At 37.3% G+C, this 22,920-nt stretch overlaps 1 protein-coding gene across 1 annotated transcript in view; it reads right to left on the bottom strand.

Moving 5' to 3' along the window:
- Window positions 1-1,109: 1,109 nt before the first annotated feature.
- Window positions 1,110-22,920, bottom strand: part of LOC138347962 (uncharacterized) — a 32,538-nt gene continuing 10,727 nt past the window's right edge. The window contains exons 6-12 of the mRNA XM_069296570.1: window positions 7,226-7,300; window positions 5,811-6,049; window positions 4,732-4,814; window positions 4,400-4,560; window positions 3,239-3,320; window positions 1,778-2,074; window positions 1,110-1,393 (exon numbers count right to left, since the gene is read on the bottom strand). Of these exons, the coding sequence (XP_069152671.1) occupies window positions 1,110-1,393; window positions 1,778-2,074; window positions 3,239-3,320; window positions 4,400-4,560; window positions 4,732-4,814; window positions 5,811-6,049; window positions 7,226-7,300 (1,221 nt within the window). The remainder of the gene's footprint in view (window positions 1,394-1,777; window positions 2,075-3,238; window positions 3,321-4,399; window positions 4,561-4,731; window positions 4,815-5,810; window positions 6,050-7,225; window positions 7,301-22,920) is intronic.

Here is a 22,920-nt window from a genome sequence, read left to right as displayed (position 1 = left end):
TCCACTAGTAGATAACACTTTAGGGCTTTGGAGAATTGTGAGAGGGCAATGATGGTGGGAGGGAATGGGAAGTTGAAAAGAGAGAGTAATGGGAGAAATAAGAGAGTAATGGGGTGAAATATGGAGGGGTGGGGAGTTTAAACGGTCTGATTTTGGAAAAAGGGTCCAGCCGGGTCGGGTCGGGTATTCCTCATTAATCACACGATGGTTCCACGACGACGGTCCGTCGCAGTTGTGACGACCTGTCGTTGGTTCCGTCGTGTGTTCCCTAGTTTCAAAACAACAGAAAAACGTACCTGGTACGATGGATGAATACGACGGTCCGTCACAGGCGCAACGGTCCGTCGATGTATCCGTCAGTGACTGCTGCAGAGTAATTTTCTGCAGAATTTCCTGGTGATGTGCCTGCAAATTTAAAACCCATTAATAGAAAAATGCTACCATTACTAAAAAGACGATAAGTATTGGGTTGCCTCCCAACAAGCGCCTGATTTAATGTCGCGGCACGACTGGGGACACTCGATTACTTAGACTTCATCAAGATGGTATGCCTCTATTACTTCATTTGCCGATTCAGCATACCCGAAATACATTTTTATGCGTTGTACATTCATCTTGAACCGCACACCCTCCTTAGTTTCCAACTCAACTGCTCCATGAGGTAATAGTTTGGTAACCAAGTAAGGACTAGTCTATTTGGACTTGCCCGGAAACAAGCGCAACCTAGAGTTGAATAAAAGCACCAAATTCCCAACCATAAATTCTCGCTTTTCAATTTTGTTGTCATGGTACTTCTTCATCTTTTCTTTGTATAGTGCTGAGCTCTCATAGGCTTTTAGGCGAAATTCATCGAGTTCATTCAACCCATTTAACCGTTGCTCTGCAGCTTCGCTCCAATCCATTTTGAACTTCTTCATAGCCCACATGGCTTTATGCTCTAAATCAACCGGAAGATGACAAGCTTTCCCATATACAAGTTGGTATGGAGACATACCTATGGGAGACTTATATGCTGTTCTGTAGGCCCAATGAGCATCATCAAGCCTCCTTGACCAATCCGTTCTACTCGCATTCACTGTTTTTGACAATATTTGTTTTATTTCCCGATTCTACACTTGAAGTTGCCCACTAGTTTGAGGGTGGTAAGGAGTGGCCACATTATAGCGAACCCTGTATTTCTCCAATAATCCCTTGAACAATCTGTTGCAGAAGTGGGAGCCCCCAACACTAATAATCGCCCTTGGGGTGCCAAAATGAGAGAATATATTCTTTTTCAAGATTGCAGTGACACTCTTCCCTTCATTGTTTGCGAGGGCTATGGCTTCAACCCATTTAGAAACATAATCGACTGCTACTAGAATGTACTTCATTCCATGAGAACTCACGAAAGGGCCTATAATGTCAATATCCCAAACATCAAAAAACTCAATCACAAGAATGGGGTTTAGAGGGGGCTCTTGCTTTCTTGAAATACCACCATCTCGTTGACATTTGTCACATGCTTTAGCAAACCCATGAGCATCTTGATGAAGAGTTGGCAAATAGTAACCACATTGTAATATCTTATGAGCGGTTCAGATACCACTGTGATGTCCCTCAACAGGTGAAGAATGGCATTCCTCCAACACACTCAACATTTCACATTCTGGCACACAATGCCGAATAAGCCCGTTGGCAGAACTCCTATACAAGTATGGTTCATCCCAAATGAACTTCTTCACATCGTACATGAACTTTTTCCTTTGATGAAAGGACAAGTCTGATGGAACAATATCACTAGCCAGATAGTTCGCAAAATCTGTGAACCATGCAACCAAGTCTTGTGAAGCAGCCAATACATGTTCATCGAGGAAAGTATCATCAATGTCAGTCTTATCCCCTAACTCTCTCATAGCTTCATCCTCTAGACGAGACAAGTGATCAGCAACTTGATTTTTAGTTCCTTTTCTATCCAGCACTTCCAAGTCAAATTCTGGCAACAGTAATACCCAACGAATAAGCCTAGGTTTCGCATCCTTCTTCGCTATCAAATATCTCAATGCTGAATGGTTAGTATGAACTATAAATCTAGTACCTAACAAATAGGAGCAAAATTTCTCAAAAGCAAAGACTACTGCAACGAGTTCTTGGTCAGTCACTGTGTAGTTCCTCTAAGATTCATTTAGGGCTTTAGTAGCATAGTAAATTGGGTGAACGATTTTGTTTCTTCTATGTCCCCATACTACACCAAGAAGCATCGCACATTACCTCAAATGGACTGTTCCAATCCGGAGAAATAATGATAGGCGCAGATACTAAGTTTTCTTTTAGCTCGCCGAATGCTTTAAGACAGGATTCATCAAAACAAAATTTACATTCTTTCTCCAGCAATTTGCACAATGGGTGTGCAATCTTTGAAAAGTCTTTGATGAAACTTCGGTAAAAACCTGCATGCCCAAGAAAGCTTCTGCCACCTTTCACAGAGATCGGCGGGGGAAGTCTCTCTATTACCTCGAGTTTAGCTCGATCAACCTCTATGCCATTTTCTGAAATCCGATGACCCAACACAATACCCTCTTTCACCATGAAATGACACTTTTCCCAGTTTAGTACCAAATTGCAGTCTTCACATCTCTTAAGAACCTTAGATAAATTGGTCAAACATTGCTCGAATTAATCACCAACAAGAGAAAAATCATCCATAAAACTTCTATAGTATCCTCCACCATGTAAGAAAATATTGACATCATACATCTCTGAAAGGTTGCGGGTGCATTGCACAACCCAAACGACATTCTTCTGAACGCAAAGGTCCCATATGGACAAGTGAAAGTGGTTTTATCTTGATCTTCTGGTGCAATAGAAATCTGATTATACCCCGAATACCCATCAAGAAAACAATACCACCCTTTTCCAGCAAGTCTATCAAACATCTGATCGATGAAGGGCATAGGAAAATGGTCCTTTTCAGTCCATGAATTCAGTTTATGATAATCCATACACACCCTCTATCCAGTAACCGTTCTCATTGGAACAAGTTCATTCTTTTCATTGGGGACCACGGTCATTCCCCCTTTCTTAGGTACACACTGAACCGAGCATACCCAACTACTATCGGCGATTGGATAGATTACTCCAGCATCCAACCACTTGATGATTTCCTTCTTCACAACCTCTTGAATAGGAGGATTCAACCGTCTTTGGTGCTCAATACTCGGCTTATGATCAGGCATGAGTTGGATTTTATGAGAGCAAATACCAGGAGGGATCCCAATAATCTCCGCAATGGTCCACCCAAAAGCTCCCTTGAACCTTTTTAGTACCTTCACCAAACTCTGAACCTGTTGTTCATCAAGGTCTGATGCAATGATTACCGGCAAAGTGTCACCATTTCAAAAGAATTCATACATAAGATGAGGTAGGAGAGGTTTTAATTCAACTTTTGGAGCCTCCTCTATCGATGGTTTCGCAGGTGGGGACTCGCGATTTTTCATATCAAGCTCAAATTTCTTCGGTTTAAACCGAACATCACCTCGGTCAAGAGCCGCGACTAATGACTCATACTCTTCAATGCAATCACTATCAAAGTTCATTATCACTGCCGCTAATGCTTCGACACCTAGACATTCTTCTATTTGTGTCTTAGATGTCTCACCCATGTTGTAGGGTATAGCAGATACCGATTGGAGCTCACCACTCTTCCTCACGGACCTACAAATATTAAAGGTCACTTCCTCATTGTTCAACCGAAATTTCATCTGCCCCTTTTCCATGTCTAATAAGGCTCTTCCCGTAGCTAGGAATGGCCTCCCAAGGATAATAGGCACTTCAAAATCAACCTCACAATCAAGAATAACAAAATTAGACGGAAAGATGAATGATTCCCCTTTTACTAGCACATCATGAAGTATCCCTATGGGCCGTTTACTGTTTGATCAGCCATCAGTAGCCGCATCGCAGTGGGCTTTGGGTCACCCAAACCCAACTTCTAGTAAATCGAGAGGGGCATGAGATTTATGCTTGCCCCCAGATCACATAATGCTTTCGCAAAATGTAATAGCGCGATTGTACAATGAATAGTGAACGCACCCGGATCTTCTTTCTTTTGGACCAGAGATATTGTAGCAATAGCACTACAATGCTGCATTCTATCATCATCCTTAAAAGTAACCGATCTTTTCTTTGTGACCAGATCTTTCATAAACTTGGCGTAACCGAGCATTTGTTCTAAAGCTTCTACCAAAGGGACATTGATAGAAGGTTGCTTCAACATTGTTATAAAACACCGATATTTGCCATCCTCGGTCTTTTTCACTAATCTTTGAGGAAATGAGGGTGGTGGCCTAGGCATAGGAGTTACCTTTTTAGGCACTTCAGCATCTTTTGCAATGTTATCCTCTAAATCAGCATCAACATTTACCACTTTATCAGTATCTTTTGACACCTTATTCTCATTAGATGGCATAGGTGGGTCAATGGTTTGCTTGCCACCGCCAGTTGTAATTGTCATACAATGTCCATCGTTTTTCAGATTTTGGACAGTGTTGCTAGAAATAGTGCCCGGTTGCCGTGTGTTCACAGCTGCAGATAATTGGGCCAATTATAACTCAAGTTGCTTAGTCAATATTGCATGTATATCAACTTTTTGCCCAATACCCGCAAAATCATTCCTCAACTCTTTATTGTGCTCATCACTAGCATCAAACCTCCTCATCATTTTATGCAACATATCCTCAACTCACGATATACTACCTCCACCATCCCTAGGAGTAACTTCACGATTTTGAGGAGGAGCATAAGGTCCATTCCTGTCGTTTTTATTGCCATAGTTACCCCTGTTGAAGTTGTTGTCGCGATTGTAGTTTCCATCTCGGACATAATAACCCTCACGATTATAGTTACCCTAGTTCCGACCTTGGTTCCCTTGACCTTGGCGCCAATTCTCCTGATTAGAGCCTTGGGAACTTGGTCGGAAACCCCCCATCTATTCATTTACTGCATAGGAATCCTCCTCATAATAACACTCATCGTTTGGAGGTGGTTGTTTAGCCAAGTAGTTTACTGCATTTATCTTTTCTGCACCCCCAGTGACATGTTTTAGTACCAACCCAAGCTCAGTTCTCATCTGATCCATTTCTTTATGAATATCATCTGTGGTTGGGTTGTGAGTGGACTGCACTGCGAAGGTGTTTCTCCCTGTATTGGACTTCTTAGTACTCCAAGCTTTGTTATTTCAGGAGATTTTCTCTAGTTTTTCTGCAATCTCAGCATAAGGGCATTCTCCATAACATCCACCTACTATAGTGTCCAACACCGCTTTATTGTTATCATCCTGTCCCCGATAGAAGTATTCTTTCAGTGACTCATCATCTATACGGTGATTTGGAACACTTCTCAAGAATGAGGTGAATCTATCCCAAGAACTACTAACTGACTCTCCTGGTAGTGCCACAAAGTTGTTCACCCTGTCTTTGTGGTTTAATTTCTTGGAGACCGGATAGTAGCGTGCTAAGAAGACATCCCTTAGTTGGTTCCAAGTGACGATGGAGTTGTATGGGAGCTCAGTGAACCACATAGCAGCCTCTCCCGTCAGTGAGAGAGAAAACACTCTGAGACCTATTACATCTAGATCCAAATCAGGCCTCCCCACACAACTCTTACACACTGCCCTTACCTTAGCTACAGGGGCATGTGGATCCTCAGAAGGTAGCCCTGAAAACAAACCTCTGGCAGTGAGCATTTGCATCAGGCTACTAGTTACCACAAAAGTGTGGCCTATGGGTAGAGGGGGCAAGACAAGTGCCCCATCCGAGTCTTCTATGTTATCATACCCTCTGTAGTATGCTTGGGGCCGTGGAACGGGATTTTGTCCCCTCTGTTGATGTTCTCCTGGAGCGTTGGGTAATATCTGACCATGAACATCCACTAGATCTGGGATGTTCTGGTTTGGATCCTCATCATTTATTCCCAAGTTTCGATTCATATTGTTCAGTGTATGCTCTAGCTCGTGATTATAGGGAAACAAGGGTTCTCCTCCTCTCCGTGTATTTGGAATACAAGGAGGATAGTTCTGAAAGGAAATCAAAAACAATAAAACAAAGTAAATTCAAGAAAATATCAACTAAACTATAGTAATAAGTTCAAGTTAATCTAAAAGCTAAAATCCCCAGGAGTGGCGCCAAAATTTGATACGCTCAAACTTACTTCTCAAATAAGAAGTAAAGCGGTCGTGTCAAGTAAATAACCCAACTAGTGAGGTTGGGATCATTCCCACGAGGAAAATAGCCTAGACTTAACTTCAACCTATTATTACTATCGTTTGGTCAATAACTTCCTTGGAAAGTAAAGATATTAAAAGGGGGGTTGTATCTCTAAATGAGTGAAATTGAACAACGAACTTGAAAGAGACACTTAACAACTTTTAATGTTGGGTTTTAATCAATTAATCAAAGTAACTAGGGTTTACGTGTTCCCCACAGGTTCATAACTTGATAACTCTAACTATAACAATTCTTTCCTTGTATCTTGCATGCAAAGTGAAAAGTTATGTATTTCTAAATCCTTGGTCCAGCATCTAGAAAATCTCACTCCGCACCTTGGTCCAGCTATGTGTGTTGCTATCCTAACCCTTATCCTTACCTCATATTAAGTATCGTATTCGATAATTGACTAAGTTATAACCTCGTACCAATCAATACTAGCCTATTAGATAGTATACACTAAATCTATGTTAATAATTCTTTTCCTATTGTCTACCTCCTTGGTTCGGCAAGTAGCATTAAGGCGAGTTCTAACGTTGTCCATCCGTTAAAAAGACTTCTAATCGAAAGAATTATTAATATATGCAAGACACTATTCTAGAATTGTTCTTTTAATTAGGGTTTATCTCTTTTTTTTGCCTATGGTTCCCACAAGACCGTCGTGATCACGATGGGCCGTCATGGACTCCGTCGTCCCATACTTAGCAATTCTTTCTGCTGCTCTCTTCATTGCCCTCGACGGCAAGTATGACGGACCGTCATAGGCACAACGGTCTGTTGAGGGTCTTCGTTTCAAAACACTTCAACTCTTGAAATCTGGGTACTTGGATCACTTCTTTGAACTTCATGACGAACCTGCAGGACGGACCTCATAGACACGACGGACCGTCACAAGCTACATAACCTCATACTTGGTCAGACTTCCCCATCTTCCTTTAGTAGCTTCTCTACGCTGCCACCTATGAACCGTCACAAGCACGACGGACCCTCATCAACTCCGTAGGTGGTCTCTTCTCCAATTCTTCGCTCAAAATCTCCGCATTCAACTTTGGACAGATTTCCTGCAAAACAAAGAGAAACTCATATAAAAACTAGCACAAAAAGTCTTTCGGACACACTAAACTTAAGGAAAAAGTATTAATTATACCGTGAAACCACGGTATATCAACTGTTACTCCCACAATGTGCTCCTTGATGATTCTATGAGATTAGGTTCACCACATTCTCCATTCATAAACTTCATCATACAAGACTTAGCCTTAACATGCATTCCTAACATTAGACATTAACTTGCATAACATCATTCTAATTATAAAATTTCTCATTCATTCATTAAATAAAAGACACTACAGGACCCCCCTTTTAAGTTCCTACTTGTGCAATGGATAAATAATGTCTCATACCATCACCTACCCTAAATAGTACACTCTTTAAGAGACTTAGTTCATTACATTCTCTTGGGGGGAACTTGCTTTTACTGACATAGACAACGAGAGCTAATCATGGAATTTCGACGTTAACCCCTATCGGACGAGGAATCCTCACTTTCCCACAGTAAGATTTCTTTTAACCTTTACATGGATTATCCCATAGCTACACCTAGGTGGGTGCATAGTTGAGATATAAGAAGATTGCTTCTAAGTAATTAATTCTATTACTAACGACCAGTACTCATCTCAAGAGGTACAATGTATACAGCATCCCAACTCACGACCCCTTCCTTAAATCCTCTCGGTGCTAAGCATAACTCCATCATAGTGTCTTAAACATTCATTACTATGGTCAAAGGATAACTATTGGACACCTCATATCAATTCAGGAAGAGTATCCATCCTCCAACCTACTTTAGAAATCTATTGTGAAATAGTGAGGTTGTTACTAAACACTTCATCTCAACTCACGAAGAGTGTTCACACCTTTTATAGAATAACCATTTTCATTACCTTGATATCTAGACATGCTTATGATTTTATTCATTACATTTTACACACAAGCATGGTTAGCATGAACACATTCTTCACTTAGACATAATAGCATGAAGATGCACATTTCAACCTTCTAAGACAAATTGTACAAAAATAATCATAATAATCATTTTTCTATATCTATCATGAGTTTTACATAGACCTCTCGCATACACATAATATATTTAAATTGAGTATACATAGACTCTTCGTTTAGGAATATTACATAGTCTTCTACTTTAATGACACACACACACACACACACACACACACACACACACATATATATATATATAATATAACAAAGTCTTAAAACAGATGTCTCATATCATAATTAACCAACAAAGAGTATAACAATTGGGCATACCCCATACATCAAAACAATAAAAGTCACATATAGGCTATATATATATATAGCCTATATGTGAATGTTAAATGAAAGAGAATGAGCAAAGTATCTGTAAGACTAATCAATATCCCATACTATGAAATGGCATTGTCCTCGAAGTGGTGAGGTTCTACCTAAAATGGAGAATGAGGATCCAAACCTTCTTCAGAAGTGGTCATGAGCCCTTCAATTACCATAACCTAAAAAGTTGGGTAAAAAGGGAGAAATGGGGTTAGCACATTAGTTGTTTTCAGTATGGAATTATTTGCACACATAACATAGAAATCATGCGAAAAAGGGAAATTTATTAAATCATGCTAATTTACTATGAACACTCTAATGCACATCCAAGATATAGTACAAGTCAATAGTACATATTCATTAAGTTAAGAAAATGTATATCAAAACACCAAAAATCTAAAGTCCATTTAAGTCAACATGCATATAAAAATAACTGAGCACATAACCAAGACAACTCTATTATCAAGTCATAATATCAACAAGCATGTATAAAAGTTTGTAACATCATAACCAAAGCACGAGCCTTACTCATGAACCCCCATTAATTCCACTAGTTCAACGACTAAGTAAGGCCCCATAACCTCACCCAACCATGTAACCCAATAAGAACTATAAGAAATGTCCAACTTCACATACTATGCCATTAAGAGTAAACATCATCATACTTTAGCAATAGAGACGAACCACATATTCATAAGTGAAACAAACATCACATAGTGTCATCACATGTATGAACAACATATACATATATTTTGCATTTATAAGCATATAGGCACATAATCATACAAGAACATGCTTTTAAGACTTCTCTCAAGTCTAACTAGTGCAATGTATAGGTAGAGTCCAATACCCCTACCTAGACCAAATCAAACCCTTTAGGTCATCCTAGTTAGAGTTAACTTGATTAATTCATTTTACCTTTTGTAACATATTGACTTAACTGACATAAACCACATGAAATTATGTGGAATCCGCTATCCATGGAATTTTACACCGGAAGAAGGTGGACTACTTGCCAAGGTAGTACAAAAATATGAACATAACATCTATGTAGATCTACTAGCTAGTATTCCTGTATGGGCAACATAGTTCAAGAACTAGGAGATGTAGTTAGGACCTTTTTTATGCTACATTAATTATAGTCTCCAATCTCATTAGTACATTAGTGATCCTACCTTCCCTATGAGGGAAGGGACACTCTTTCTCTAGTTTACTCCGTTCTAAGCTAGAGTCCCTTTTTGAAATGTTTTTGAGTCTTTACTAAACATCATAGCATATTTTAGGTCATAGGGTTTATCTTTTATATAATCATCATTATAGCTCAATAAGAATTACATCAGTATTTTCCTTTCATTACAATTCACACATGTGAGGTTAGCACATTTACATAATAACATAATAATAAGGCACATTGGTAAGTTATCACCATCCTTATAACATTTACATCTTGGCCAACATCTCATAAACCATAATTAAAGACATTCCAATTAAACATCATACCAAACCTATGAATCTTAACATAAGGTATACTTCAATACAACTTCATAACTAAACACAAGTAATCATAATTGAACATAATAATTGAGATCACAAGACCTCCCCCAATCTCCTTCACTAGCCATTTTCAAATTTTTACCATCAACCATCCAATTCAAACCAACAATGCATGTAGTATAATCAAAAAATAGTAATTAACACAATAATGAAGTCAATTGAATCACTACCCAACAATTCATCACTAGATTATATTCTAGGGTTAGGGACTTAGGTCAAATTCATTATCTACTTCACAATCTAGTCAATTAATTAACAACTAGCATAATTGAAATACAAATACATCATACTCTACTCATAATTATCTAAATAAATCATATACAAAGCAATTTATAAGTCAAATTCGTAATAGAAGAAAACACCACTTGAAACTCAAATTTTTGAATTCAATTTTGAGCAACCCTTTGGGGAAATATATCCCAAAAGTGAAAGGAATCTCATACCTTACTAATTAATGAAGTTTTATAGACAAATGTAGTCTTCTTTCTATCCTAGAATCCTCCTTTTCTTGGTCTTCTGTGAAGTTTGTTTGGGAGAGAGAAAAAAGACATAAGGTAGAGCAATTGGGTTTTAGGAATTTTGAGGAGTTAGATTTAGTTTAATTAGGTTAGATCTTTATATAGAGGTCCTTAATTAACTTAATTAGAACTGCCTTAACCCCACACTAATTAATAAAACAATTAATTAACTAATTGAAATAATTAAAATGAAACAGCAAAATAGTTGCCTAACCTACGAGAGCCTTACTGACGTGTCGTAGGTCAGTAGATGCCATTGACCCCCCTTCCGTCCTGCACGTCCGTCATTGTTGTCTGAGATCGGTATAAATGGACCTTTATTAAAATTGGCTAAGTGTTGGTCGACAGAAGAATCTACGCCCCGTCGATCAAATCACGACTCATCGACTTTGGTAGTAGGTGCACACTATCCAATAGACAACTTTTTGCCAAATTGCAAGGGTCGTACTCAAGGACCCTTTGGTTCATTCTCGAGAAGTCATACCAGGACTTTTTGACTATAAAACAACTTTTATATGTATTAGACGCCTTACCACTAAATTTCATTATTTTCCAACTCTTAAACCTTGCTAAATAGACTAAGTTATATTAGCACCTCTTGGACTAGTTTCCAGACGTCATGGACATCCCTTCATGTTTCGTTTCTAACACGGCATATTTGACTTATATACATATAATTGACTCTAAAAAATTGTTGCAACTCTTCGATTCTCATGTTAGGCTCTAGATTAGGCTTTACACTTTTGGAGTATTACATTATCCCCCACCCCTTTAGAAACATTCATCCCCAAATGACACTAAAATTCTTTAAAAGGAAGGAATAGACTCAAGACTAGCAGCCCAACCAACAACAACATATAAAAATATGAGTTACAATAAAGATAAACATAACCACATGACCTTTTGCACAATGCAAATAATAGATCATTTTCAACTCATACGAGTTCAACATTCATTTCATGATTATTCATTATGCCAAAGCTTTTTCTAACACATACTATCAAGCTTAATACGACTCATGAAGCTTCACATACCAAAATACACCACATCAGTTCAATTCAAGTAAAAGACCATTTTTTTAAAAACATTCATTTCAATAGGCATAATTCACTATAAATCATTGTAACAAAGTACATAGTTAAACATTTTACAAAAAATTAAGATAACTTAAAATAAGATCATTATTATGACTATAAATAGGAACAAATAACCTAGTTATCAAATAGATGAGGATAGCAGGACTTCATGTCTGCCACGGCCTCCCATTTTAAACCCCCAACTAGGTGATTCTTCCATAACACCTTTACGGAAGTCAACTCTTTGTTCCTCAACCCATATCAAGGATTTCAACTAAAACCTTAACATAGGATAGGTTTGATAAAACACCTACACCTTCAATAGGAACAATAGACTCGAGATCACTGATACACATCTAAAGCATGGAAACATAAAATACCGGATGAAAGAAGCCAATAACTAGGAAACATCAATTCATATGCAACCTTGCCAATCCTTTGCACATTTTCATTGGGACCCAAATAACGAGGACTAAACATCCCTTTATTGCCAAATCTCACCACCCCATTCATAGTTGAAATTTATAGATACATTTTATGACCCACCTCAAATTCTAAATATCTTCTCTTATGTTCGGCATAAGACTTTTGTCGGCTATAGGTTATTTTCAAGCAATTCCTTATTATATGAACCTTCTCCAAAGTCTTATAAATCAATTTAGCACCAAAAAGGGAAGACTCTCCCACTTCAAACCATCCAATTGGAGATCTACATATCCTACCATACCAATATTCATAAGGAGCCATAGATATAGATGAATAGTAACAGTTGTTGTAAGGAAACTCAACCAAAGGCAAGTGTTTATCCTAGTTTCCATTGAAGTCAATTTTACAAGCTCTAACCATATCTTCAACGATTTGAATAGTACGCTCTGCGTGACCATTCTTTTTGGGATGAAAAGTGATGCTTAACTTCACCTTGGTACCCAACCCTTTTTGGGATGACCTCAAAGCCTATATGTGAATTGTGCACCCATATCCGATATCATGGACAAAGAATACAATTGTGACACACAATCTCCTCAATGAAGGTCCTTTCATAATCATCTGTCGAGAATGCGGACTTGACGGGAATAAAATGAGCGGATTTGTTCAACCTATCTACAGTCACCCATATTGAGTCATGTTGCTTTGGTATCTGAGGCGAACATACCACAAAATCCATTTTAATGTCTTCCTACTTCAATGTAGGAACTTTTATTTCTTGACGTAAACCACACGAGTTTTAGTGTTCGACTTTCACTTGTTGTCAATTTGGAAATTTTTCAACAAATTCCTCTATGTCCCCATTCAAGTCTTCCCACCAGAACACTTCTCTAAGGTCATTATACATCTCTGTAGAACCCGGATGAATGGAGTAACGGGACCAATGAGCTCTCAAGAATCTGGTTCCTCAAACCATCTACATTAGCAACACAGAACCTTTTTTTATACCTTAAAACACCATCCCCCCTCCTCAGTAGAATGACTCACTTAGCTTACCAATAATCGAACCCTTCAACTCCATCAATGGTTGATAAAGGTGTTGCTTAGACCTAACCTCAACTACCAAAGATGATTCAGAGTTGTGATGGACCATAAAATAAACTTTCGAAGAATCTTCCAATCTAACACCCAAATGAGACAATCTATGAATATCTTTGACTAGCTGTTTCTTGGCATTATCTAAATGAGAAAAACTAACCATGGTAATACGACTTAGATCATCCACAACCACATTGGCCTTAGCCAGGTTTGTAGAGAACACTCAAGTCCTAGTCTATCAACAATTCAACAACCTTCTTTGTAGGATATTCAAATCCTTTTGGGTAACACATATTGGAGGCTCTTGTGGTTAGTATAAGTATCAACATGGATACCATCCAAACAATGCCTTTATATTTTCAAGGAACATACCATCACCGCTAACTCAAGATCATGATTTGTATAATTCTTCTGATGCACCTTAATTTGTGTAGAAGCATAAGTTACTACTTTCCCATGTTGCATAAGGACACACCCTAAGCCCACTCGGGATGCATTACAATATACAACGAAGCCTTTAGTACCCTTTGGTAAAGTCAACACCTGAGTAGAGGTAAGCCTCTCCTTAAAGATTTGGAAGATTATTTTTATGCCTCTTACCACTCAAACTTCACACACTTTTGGGTGAAGTAGTCAAGGGAAATGCAATGGATGCAAAACGATCCACAAACCTCCTATAGTAACCCGCTAGGACCAAAAAGCTTTTAATGTTTGTTGGAGTCAATGGCCTTGGCCAATTTTTGAACGCTTCAGTATTCCTTGAATCAACCTCAACTCCCTCACTAGATATTATTTGACCAAGAAATGCCACCGACCTCAACCAAAACTCACATTTTCTATCTTTGGCAAATAGTTGATTATCCTTAAGAACTTGTAACAACACCCTTAAATGATACATGTGTTCACCCTCATTTTTTGAATATACCAAATGTCATCAATGAAGACAATGACAAATGAATCTAGATAACTTTGAAATACCCTATTCATGAGGTCCATAAATGCCAACAGGGCATTAGTGAGACCAAAGGACATTACTAAGAACTCATAATGACCATATCAAGTCCTAAATGTCATCGTTTGTATATCTTAGTCTCTCACCCTAAGTTGGTGATACCCCGATCTTAAATCAATCTTAGAAAAGTAGCTTGTCCTTTAGGGTTGATCAAATAAGTCATCAATTCTAGGGATAGGATGCTAGTTCTTAATAGTGATTTTATTGAGTTAGCGATAATCATGCACATTCTAACGGACCCATCCTTCTTATTCACAAACAACATGGGATCACCCCATGGAAATATATTAGGTCCCATGAATCCTTTGTCTAGTAAGTCCTTGAGTTGAGCCTTCCACTTCTTCAATTCGGTAGGAGACATCCGATAAGGTGAAAAGAAATGGGATTCGTATCCGGTAGAAAGTTAATACAAAATTAAATTTTGCCACTCGAGAGAGGGATTCTAGGCAGATCATTAGGTAAGATCTCCGAAAGTTCCCTCACTACAGGGACTAACTTAGTGGGAGGATTTTCAGAGTCTAAATCTTTGACTTTTACAATGTGATATAGACACCCTTTTGAGATCATTTTACAAGACTTAAGATAAGAAATAACACGATCTCTAGAATAGAATGTTCCCCCTTCAACTTAAAAACGAGTTCATTCAGAAAATTGAACTTGACAATTCTTGTTCTATAATCAATGGAATCAAAACAATCATGCAACAAAAACATACCCAAAATTACATCAAAATTAACCATATAAAGTTCTACTAATTAAACATGAGTAACTCTATTGGGAAACATTATAGGGAAATTTATATATACTCTCTTTGGAACCACCAATTCACCTCTAGGGCAGTTACCATTAATGTTTCATTTAGACTGTCAGGAAAAATATCAAACTTCTTGGTTATCAATGGTGTAACCAATGATAATTTAGTACCCGGATTAAGTAAAGCATATACATCAATAGAGAAGACTTGTAACATACCGGTCACCACATCACTAGAACTCTCATGTTCACCCATAGAGCGAAGTTCATAAAATGATTCTTATTTGGAGCATCCACATTAGAACCACTAGATTGAGCTTGCCCACTTATTATTTCTTGCCCCTTTATATTAGGGAAATCCCTTACGTTGTGGCCGCTCTTGCCACACGCAAAGCAATAATCCGTTCCAACAAGGAAATCACCTTACTGCTTTTTTCCACACTTTCCACATGTTTGGTTCTTTCTTGGTGAGCTAGTACCTTTTCCATTCTGAGAGTTAGGGTTAGACACCCTATCATCATCAGCCTTTCGAAATATGGTAGGAACTGTTTTAGAAAACCTCTTTTTTAACCTATGATTGTCTTCATTGTAAAGCCTACCCTTAGACGAAACACCTTCATAAGACAAGGCCTTCATGGCCTCCTTACTCTTTCTCCTAATCCTAGTTTATTCTACTTGTTGAACATGAACCATGAGACGAGAGATATTCATATTATCATGAAGTATAGACAAATGACATTCTTCCACCAAGTCATCAGACACCCCCCGTAAGAAATAATTCATATCATCCCTTGGATTTGAAACCAATGATGGAGTATACTTGGACATTTTATTAAATTTCAATAAATAGCAAAGTACACTCATACCTCCTTGACGAAGGTTGATGAATTCTCCCACCTTAGCTTCCCTCATCACTTTATAAAAGAAACTATCAAGGAAAGCTTTCTTGAAGATCTCCTAAGCAACCAGACAACATCATAGTGTCTTATTATCCATTACACATACCATGTTTGGGCCACATATATTAGTTGAAAGGCACTAACTCGACCTTCTCAGTTGAGTTAACAACCGTAGTATAGAAAATCTTATAGACCACATCGAGGAGATCATTAGGGTCCTCATCCGACCTCGACCCATAGAATATAGGTGGATTCATTGTAGTAAAGTCTCTCTAACATGAGTCTAAAGTGAAAGCATGTTGAGGCACACGAGGTCCAACCTCTCTATACATTTCGGTCGTCACAGCTTGAACTTGAGAGGTGACGTCATTAACTTGAGAGTTCATATATTGAGTCAAAGTGAGAAAAGTGCCCTTATATTTTCATCGTTCATCGGTGGAAGAGCAACTAGAACTTTATCACCCATAGCAACGTTAAAGTGGAGGATGTTAGTTGTCTTTATTCCAACATTAGTTATTTCTTCCTCGACCATTAAAGATGTTTCCCTTCCATTATTCACAAGTATAACCAGGATACAAGGTTTTGGAGAAAGCACATAACAAGATGCTAGAGGCACGACATAAGAATACAAAAAGATGAAAGTTTATAAGCATCACATAGTCTCTCACTTATAAATGTGGTGCGCTTCACAGTTATGAATAATAATCAACATACACGTTGTTTAATGAGACATCGTTTCTAGGGATAGTCAACCTCATGCTCTGTTACAAAAATTTTCACATCTGAGAAGTACCCGCTAGACGTAACTGGTGGCGGCGTCATCAAAGAGCACTAAGACTAGCCTCATAGCATTTATCATTACAGGTTAAAATTGCAGGAAAATTTAGAACTTTTCTTCTATATCTATCAGAAGGTTTCCATATACCTCTCGCATAGAGATAATATATTTGAAACGGATGTCTCATGTCATAACCATCTAAACAGGACTATAACAATTCTGCATAGCCCATACATCAATACAATAAAAGCCACATATAGGCTATACTAGCATAGTACTCAAATGAAATAGAATGATCAAAGTGTCTTTAAGACTTATCAACATTTAATTCTAGAAAGCGGCATTGTCCTCAAACTAGTGAGGACCTACCCAACTTGGAGAATGAGGATTCAAGCCTTCTAAAAAAGTTGTCACAAACCCATCAATGACATGAACCTAAAATATTGGGGGGAAAGGGAGAAATGGGGTTAGCACATCACTTATACCAAGTGTGAAATCATATGAACATATAACATAGAAATCATACTAAAAAGGGACATTTCATTAAATCATGCTAATTTACTTGGAAAAGCCTTATACACTTCCAAGAACCAATAGAAAGGAATAGTAAATACTCATTAAGTCAAGAACATGTAAATTAATAGACCAAAAATTTTATGTCTGGTCATGTTAACATACGTGTCAACATAATTGAGCACATAACCAAGACAAATCTATCATCAAGTCATAATATCAACAAGCATGAGTTCGTAACATCATAAAAAAAGCAAGACCCATACTCATGAACCCCCAATAATTCCACTAGTGCAATGACTAAGTAAGGCCCCATAACCTCACCCAACCAAGTATACCCAATAAGAACTATAAGAAATTACCAACTTCACATACTATTACAATAAGAGTAAAAATCATCATACTTTAACAATAGAGACCATCAAAATGTCCACAAGTGAAACCAACATCACATAGTGTCATCACATGTATGATCAACATATATGTATCGTTTACATTTATAAGCATATATGCACATAAGAATATAAGAACATGCTTCTAAAACTTCTCTCAAGGATAACTACTGGAATGTATAGGTACAGTATCATACCCCTACTTAGAACAAGTCAAACCACTTAGGTCATCCTAGTTAGAGTTCACTTCATTACTTCATTTTACCTTTTGGGAACATCTATCCTTAACAGACATTGTCTAAATAAGCTAATGTGGAACCCGATGCCCATTTAACCTTACACCGAAACAAGGCGGACTACTTGACAAGGTAGTACCAAAACATGAACATAGATTCTATGTGGATCCACTAGCTAGTATTCCAATGGAGGCAACATAGTTCAATAACTATGAGATATAGTTGGGACCCTCTTTATGCTACATGCATTATATTCGCAAATATCATGAGTACATTAATTATCTTACCTTGCCTAATTGGGAAGGGACACTTCACACTTTATTTCACTCGGTGCTAAGCTAGAGTCCCTTTTTTAAATGTCTTTGAGTCTTTATTAAACATCATATCTTAATATAGGTCATAGGGTCTATCCCTTATATAATCATCATCATATCTCAAGAAGAATTGCATGAGTGATTTCTTTTCATTACAATTCACACATGTGAGGTTATCACATCTACATAATTACATCATAATAAATCACATTGGTAAGTCATCACTATCATTATAACATTTACATCTTAGCCAAAATCTCACAAACCATAATTCAAGAAATTTGAATTCAACATCATATCAACCCTATCAATCTTAACAGAAGGTATACTTAAATACAATTTCATTAATAGACACAAGTAATCATAATTGAAGTAAAGAATTGAGATCACAAGACTTACCCCAATCTCCTTCACAAGACATCATCAAGGTTTTACAATCAACAAGCCAATTCAACCAAAAAATGGGTGTGGTATCATCACACAATAGAAATAAACACATTAATGAAGTCAATTGAATCACTACACAAAAATTTATCACAAGTTCATAGCCTAGGGTTAGAGATTTTGATCAAAAACATGATTTACTTCGCAACCTAGGTAAATTCATTAAAAAATAGCATAATTTATTTAGAATATATTAAAATCATAAACAAAGCAATTTATAAAGTAAAATTTGTAATAGAATAAAACGCACTTGAAACTAATCTTTTGGAAATCTATTTGGAGAAACCCTTTGGGGAAAGAGATCCCAAAGGTGAAAGAAATCTCATACCTTATTAATTAATGAAGTTTGATGGATAAAAGTATTCTTATTTCTGACCTATAACCCTCCTTTTCTTGGTCTTCTGTGGAGTTTCATTGGAAGAAAGGAAGAAGATAGAAGGAAGAACAAATGGGTTTTGGGAATTATGAGAGTTAAGTTTAGTTCAATTAGGTTATGTCTTTATGTAGGGGTCCTTAATTAAATTAATTAGACCTCCGTTAACAACTAACCAATTAATTAACTAATTGAATTAATTAAAATGAAATAGCATAACAATGGTCTAATATACGAGACCCCGAGTAACGGGCCGTAGGTCAGTCGACGCCCTTGCCCTCCTTCTGTCCTCCAATCCATCGTTGGTGTCAAAGACTGGTACAAATTGACCTTTAGACAAAATGGCTAAGTTTTTTTCAAGTGAGGCATCGACGCCCCGTTGATCTAACCACACTACGTTGTATGTGGTCGTAGATGCAAAATGTCCATTTGACTACTTTTTTGCCAAATTGCAAGGGTCCTCCTCAAGGACCCGTTGGTTGGTCCTTGGGGAGTCTGACCAAGACGTTAAAACTATAAACCAACTCTTATATGTATTAGACACCTACCACTAAATTTCATTATTTTTTGACGTTTAAAACCTTTCTAAATAGTGTAAGGCACACTAGCACCTCTTGGACTAGTTTCTAGAAATCACGGATGTTCCTTTACGTTTTAATTCTAAAAATTCATAAATGATTTATATTCATTGTAATTGACTTTAAAACAGTGTTGCAACTCTTAGAAACTCATGTTAGGCACTATATTAGGCTTTAGACTTTCGGAGTATTACAGTTTTGACCCTTGGTACATCCCTCTATTTACTAGGGTCATCTCCACTGGTTTTAGACACCAAAAACTACCTAAAATAATGCACCAAAATCAAGGTCACACTAGCACATTTAAGGCACATTTTCCGAATGCCATGGACGTTTTTTGACGTTTAACTTCCAAAATTCACCAATTGACTTCTAATGGTAAAACACGTCATTTAAAGTCATTATTAACTTGGGAAACACATGAGATTTAGTTTAAACTATTTCATTTTGAGGGTCTAACAAATCATTCTTGTTACCATTGTTTTTCCAATTGAAGTTGTTGTATAGTTCCCATCTCGGACATATTAATTCTTTCAATTCTAATTACCATAGTTAGAATCATAGTTTCCTTGATCTTGGCTCAAAGTATCCTCACTGGAACCTTGGGAAGTTGGTGGAAAACCTTATGTATGATCATTAACTACATATGCATCCTCATCTTAGTAATAAGCATCTTCCAGTGGTGGTGATTTAGTCAGATCGTTCATTGCATTCACCTTCTCTGCGCCTCCGTTCACATGCTTCAACACCAACCCTAATTTAATCCTTATCTATGCCATCTATTCACGAATCTCATATGTTTTTGGGTTTTTAATCTGTTTGAAAAGGTGTTTCACCTAGTGTCTGACTTTATTGTGCTCTAAGCTTTATTGTTGCAGGTTATCTTCTCCAACTTTTTTAAAATCTCAACATATGCCCATTCTCCATAGGAGCCACCTGAAAAGTATGAAGCACCGCTTTGTTGTTATCATCTTGACTATGTAGTACTAAAATTAATATTTTAGTAACTCATCATCAATGCAGTAGTTTGGGAAGCCCCGCATGAACAAAGTAAATCTTTCCCAAGAGCTACTTACCGACTCTCCAGATAGTTCCATAAAGTTATTCACCTTATCCTTGTGGTTAATCTTCTTGAACACAGGATAGAACCACACCAAGAAAAAAAACCTCTCAACTAATGCCAAGTATAGATAGAGTTATAGGGAAGCTTAGTGAATAATATAACAACATCCCCTCTTATTGATAACGGGAACACTCGCAACCCGATGACATTCATATCCAAGTGTGGTCTCCCAACAGAAATTTTGCACACAGACCTCTGTTTTTCTATATAAGCATGTGGGTCGTCCGATGCCAGTCTCTAGAACAAGAGCGGTAGGCATCTTCATCAAGCTACTTGTCACCAAGAATGTGTGCCCAGGTGGCAAGGGGTAGGAAAAGAGGTCCAACAGAGTATTCGATATTCACGTTGCCCCTGTAGTAATCCTGAAGTCATGGGGCTGCTGGAGGTTGCTTCCTCAAAGCCTCGCCTAACTGATTCTCACTAGGTACCTCAACTGGTAATAGAGGTTGCTGGCCTACTCCATCACCTAGATTTCCTTTGTTAGGGTTAAAAAGAGCTCTTTGGTTTTCCATTCTCCTCAAAGTTCGATTTAATTTTGGATTATATGGAGTGAGTGGTTCACCTCCGCTCCGTCTAGTTTGCATAAACTAAAGCTAGACCTGAGAGAAACAAAAAGAAAAAAAATTTAATAATCAGAAATTAGTTGACTAAATTTCAATTATGTAATTAATGTTAATCTAAAACCTACATTCCCAGGCAACAGCGACAAAACATTATATGCTCAAATTACACCTCCCTAAAGAAGTTTAAGCGATCGTTATCAAGTAGATAACCCAACTAGTAGGTTGTGGTTGATTCCTACGAGGAAAATGGTTTATACTTAACTTCAATTTATGATTATATCTATTTAGTCGATGTATTTTTGAAACAGGTAGTAACGGGAGGTTTGTGTTCCTAACGGTTTCATAACGCAACATTCCAAGAAACAGAAATTGTTTCCTAGTGTATTACATGAAAAGCGATAATAAGGTGTCTCTAAATCCTTGATCCGGAATCTAGATAATTTCACCCTCACCTTGATCCATTTACGTGTGTATAATTTACTATCCCTTACCATTACCTCATAGTAGACATCATAATCGATGTATGTCTTAGTTATTACGTCACACCAATTGAAACTATACTATTACATCGTATCACAATAAATATATGTTGATAATTCTTTTCTTTTTAACTAACTCTATGGTCCAACAAGAAGTAACAAGGCGAGTTCTAATGCGTGCACTCGTTAAAAAGACTTCTAAGCAATGAATTATCAATGCATGCAAAAACACTATCAGGGAATTGCTTAATTACTAGACATAACTTGTTAATTACCCATGGTTCCACAGCTCTAGTTGTTGATTTAGTTATCCATATTAGAAAGATAACAATTCATAAATATTAATGAAGAAATCATGAACTTACATTAACATGAAGAATAAACCCAGAAATCTTCATTTAATTTGCAAGAAAAATCGTATAATCCAAATCCGGAAATTGATTAATTTCCAATGTTGCAAACCACAATCTCCAATACACAAAGTACAACAAAAGTAATAGTACCTAACCCCTAAAATGAAGTTTTAGTACCATATATACAGAAAACAAAGTCCTAAAGAATAAGAAATTAAAATAAGGAAACTTTTATCCAGGTAATACGATATCAATCGATTAACCAATAGACGTACCGTCAATCAATTGATGGTACGACAACTACTTCCTTCATTCAGGATAGAATATATTTTTCTCCTTCGGATGGAACCCTCTCTGAATAAAAGAAATGACCAGTATTACAGTCCAATTAGCCATATACTGGTCATTGATGCTCCTTCATATGCCCATACATAGAATCATCCAAAATTAGGTAATGGAACCTTCTCGGACCCAAACGATGAGTCACAATCGTTGGGCAGTTGTGGCCTCTAGTGGTTCCACACTTGGTCAGACTTTCATGATTTTCCTTCAATGTTCGAGCTGCTCATCTATTATCACTGCCTATGGTCCGTCAATTGAACTGTCACATACCAAAACCATACCTTAGTAATTAGGGGCAATATTGGATTGCAACCAGCGTACTTGACCTCTCGGAGGTCTTCTACAATCCCTTACTTATCATTCATCACATAAACATTAGTGAAAAGAAGTACGGAATTAAAAATTTTGACAAAACATATCATAGTCCTTAAAAATCTCTTCATATAAAGTCATAGGAAATCCTAGGTCTCAATCTCATCATCTA

Source organism: Solanum lycopersicum, chromosome 4 (assembly GCF_036512215.1).
Source record: "Solanum lycopersicum chromosome 4, SLM_r2.1".
Taxonomy (NCBI): Eukaryota; Viridiplantae; Streptophyta; class Magnoliopsida; order Solanales; family Solanaceae; genus Solanum; species Solanum lycopersicum.
This window is presented reverse-complemented; position numbering and strand designations above follow the sequence as displayed.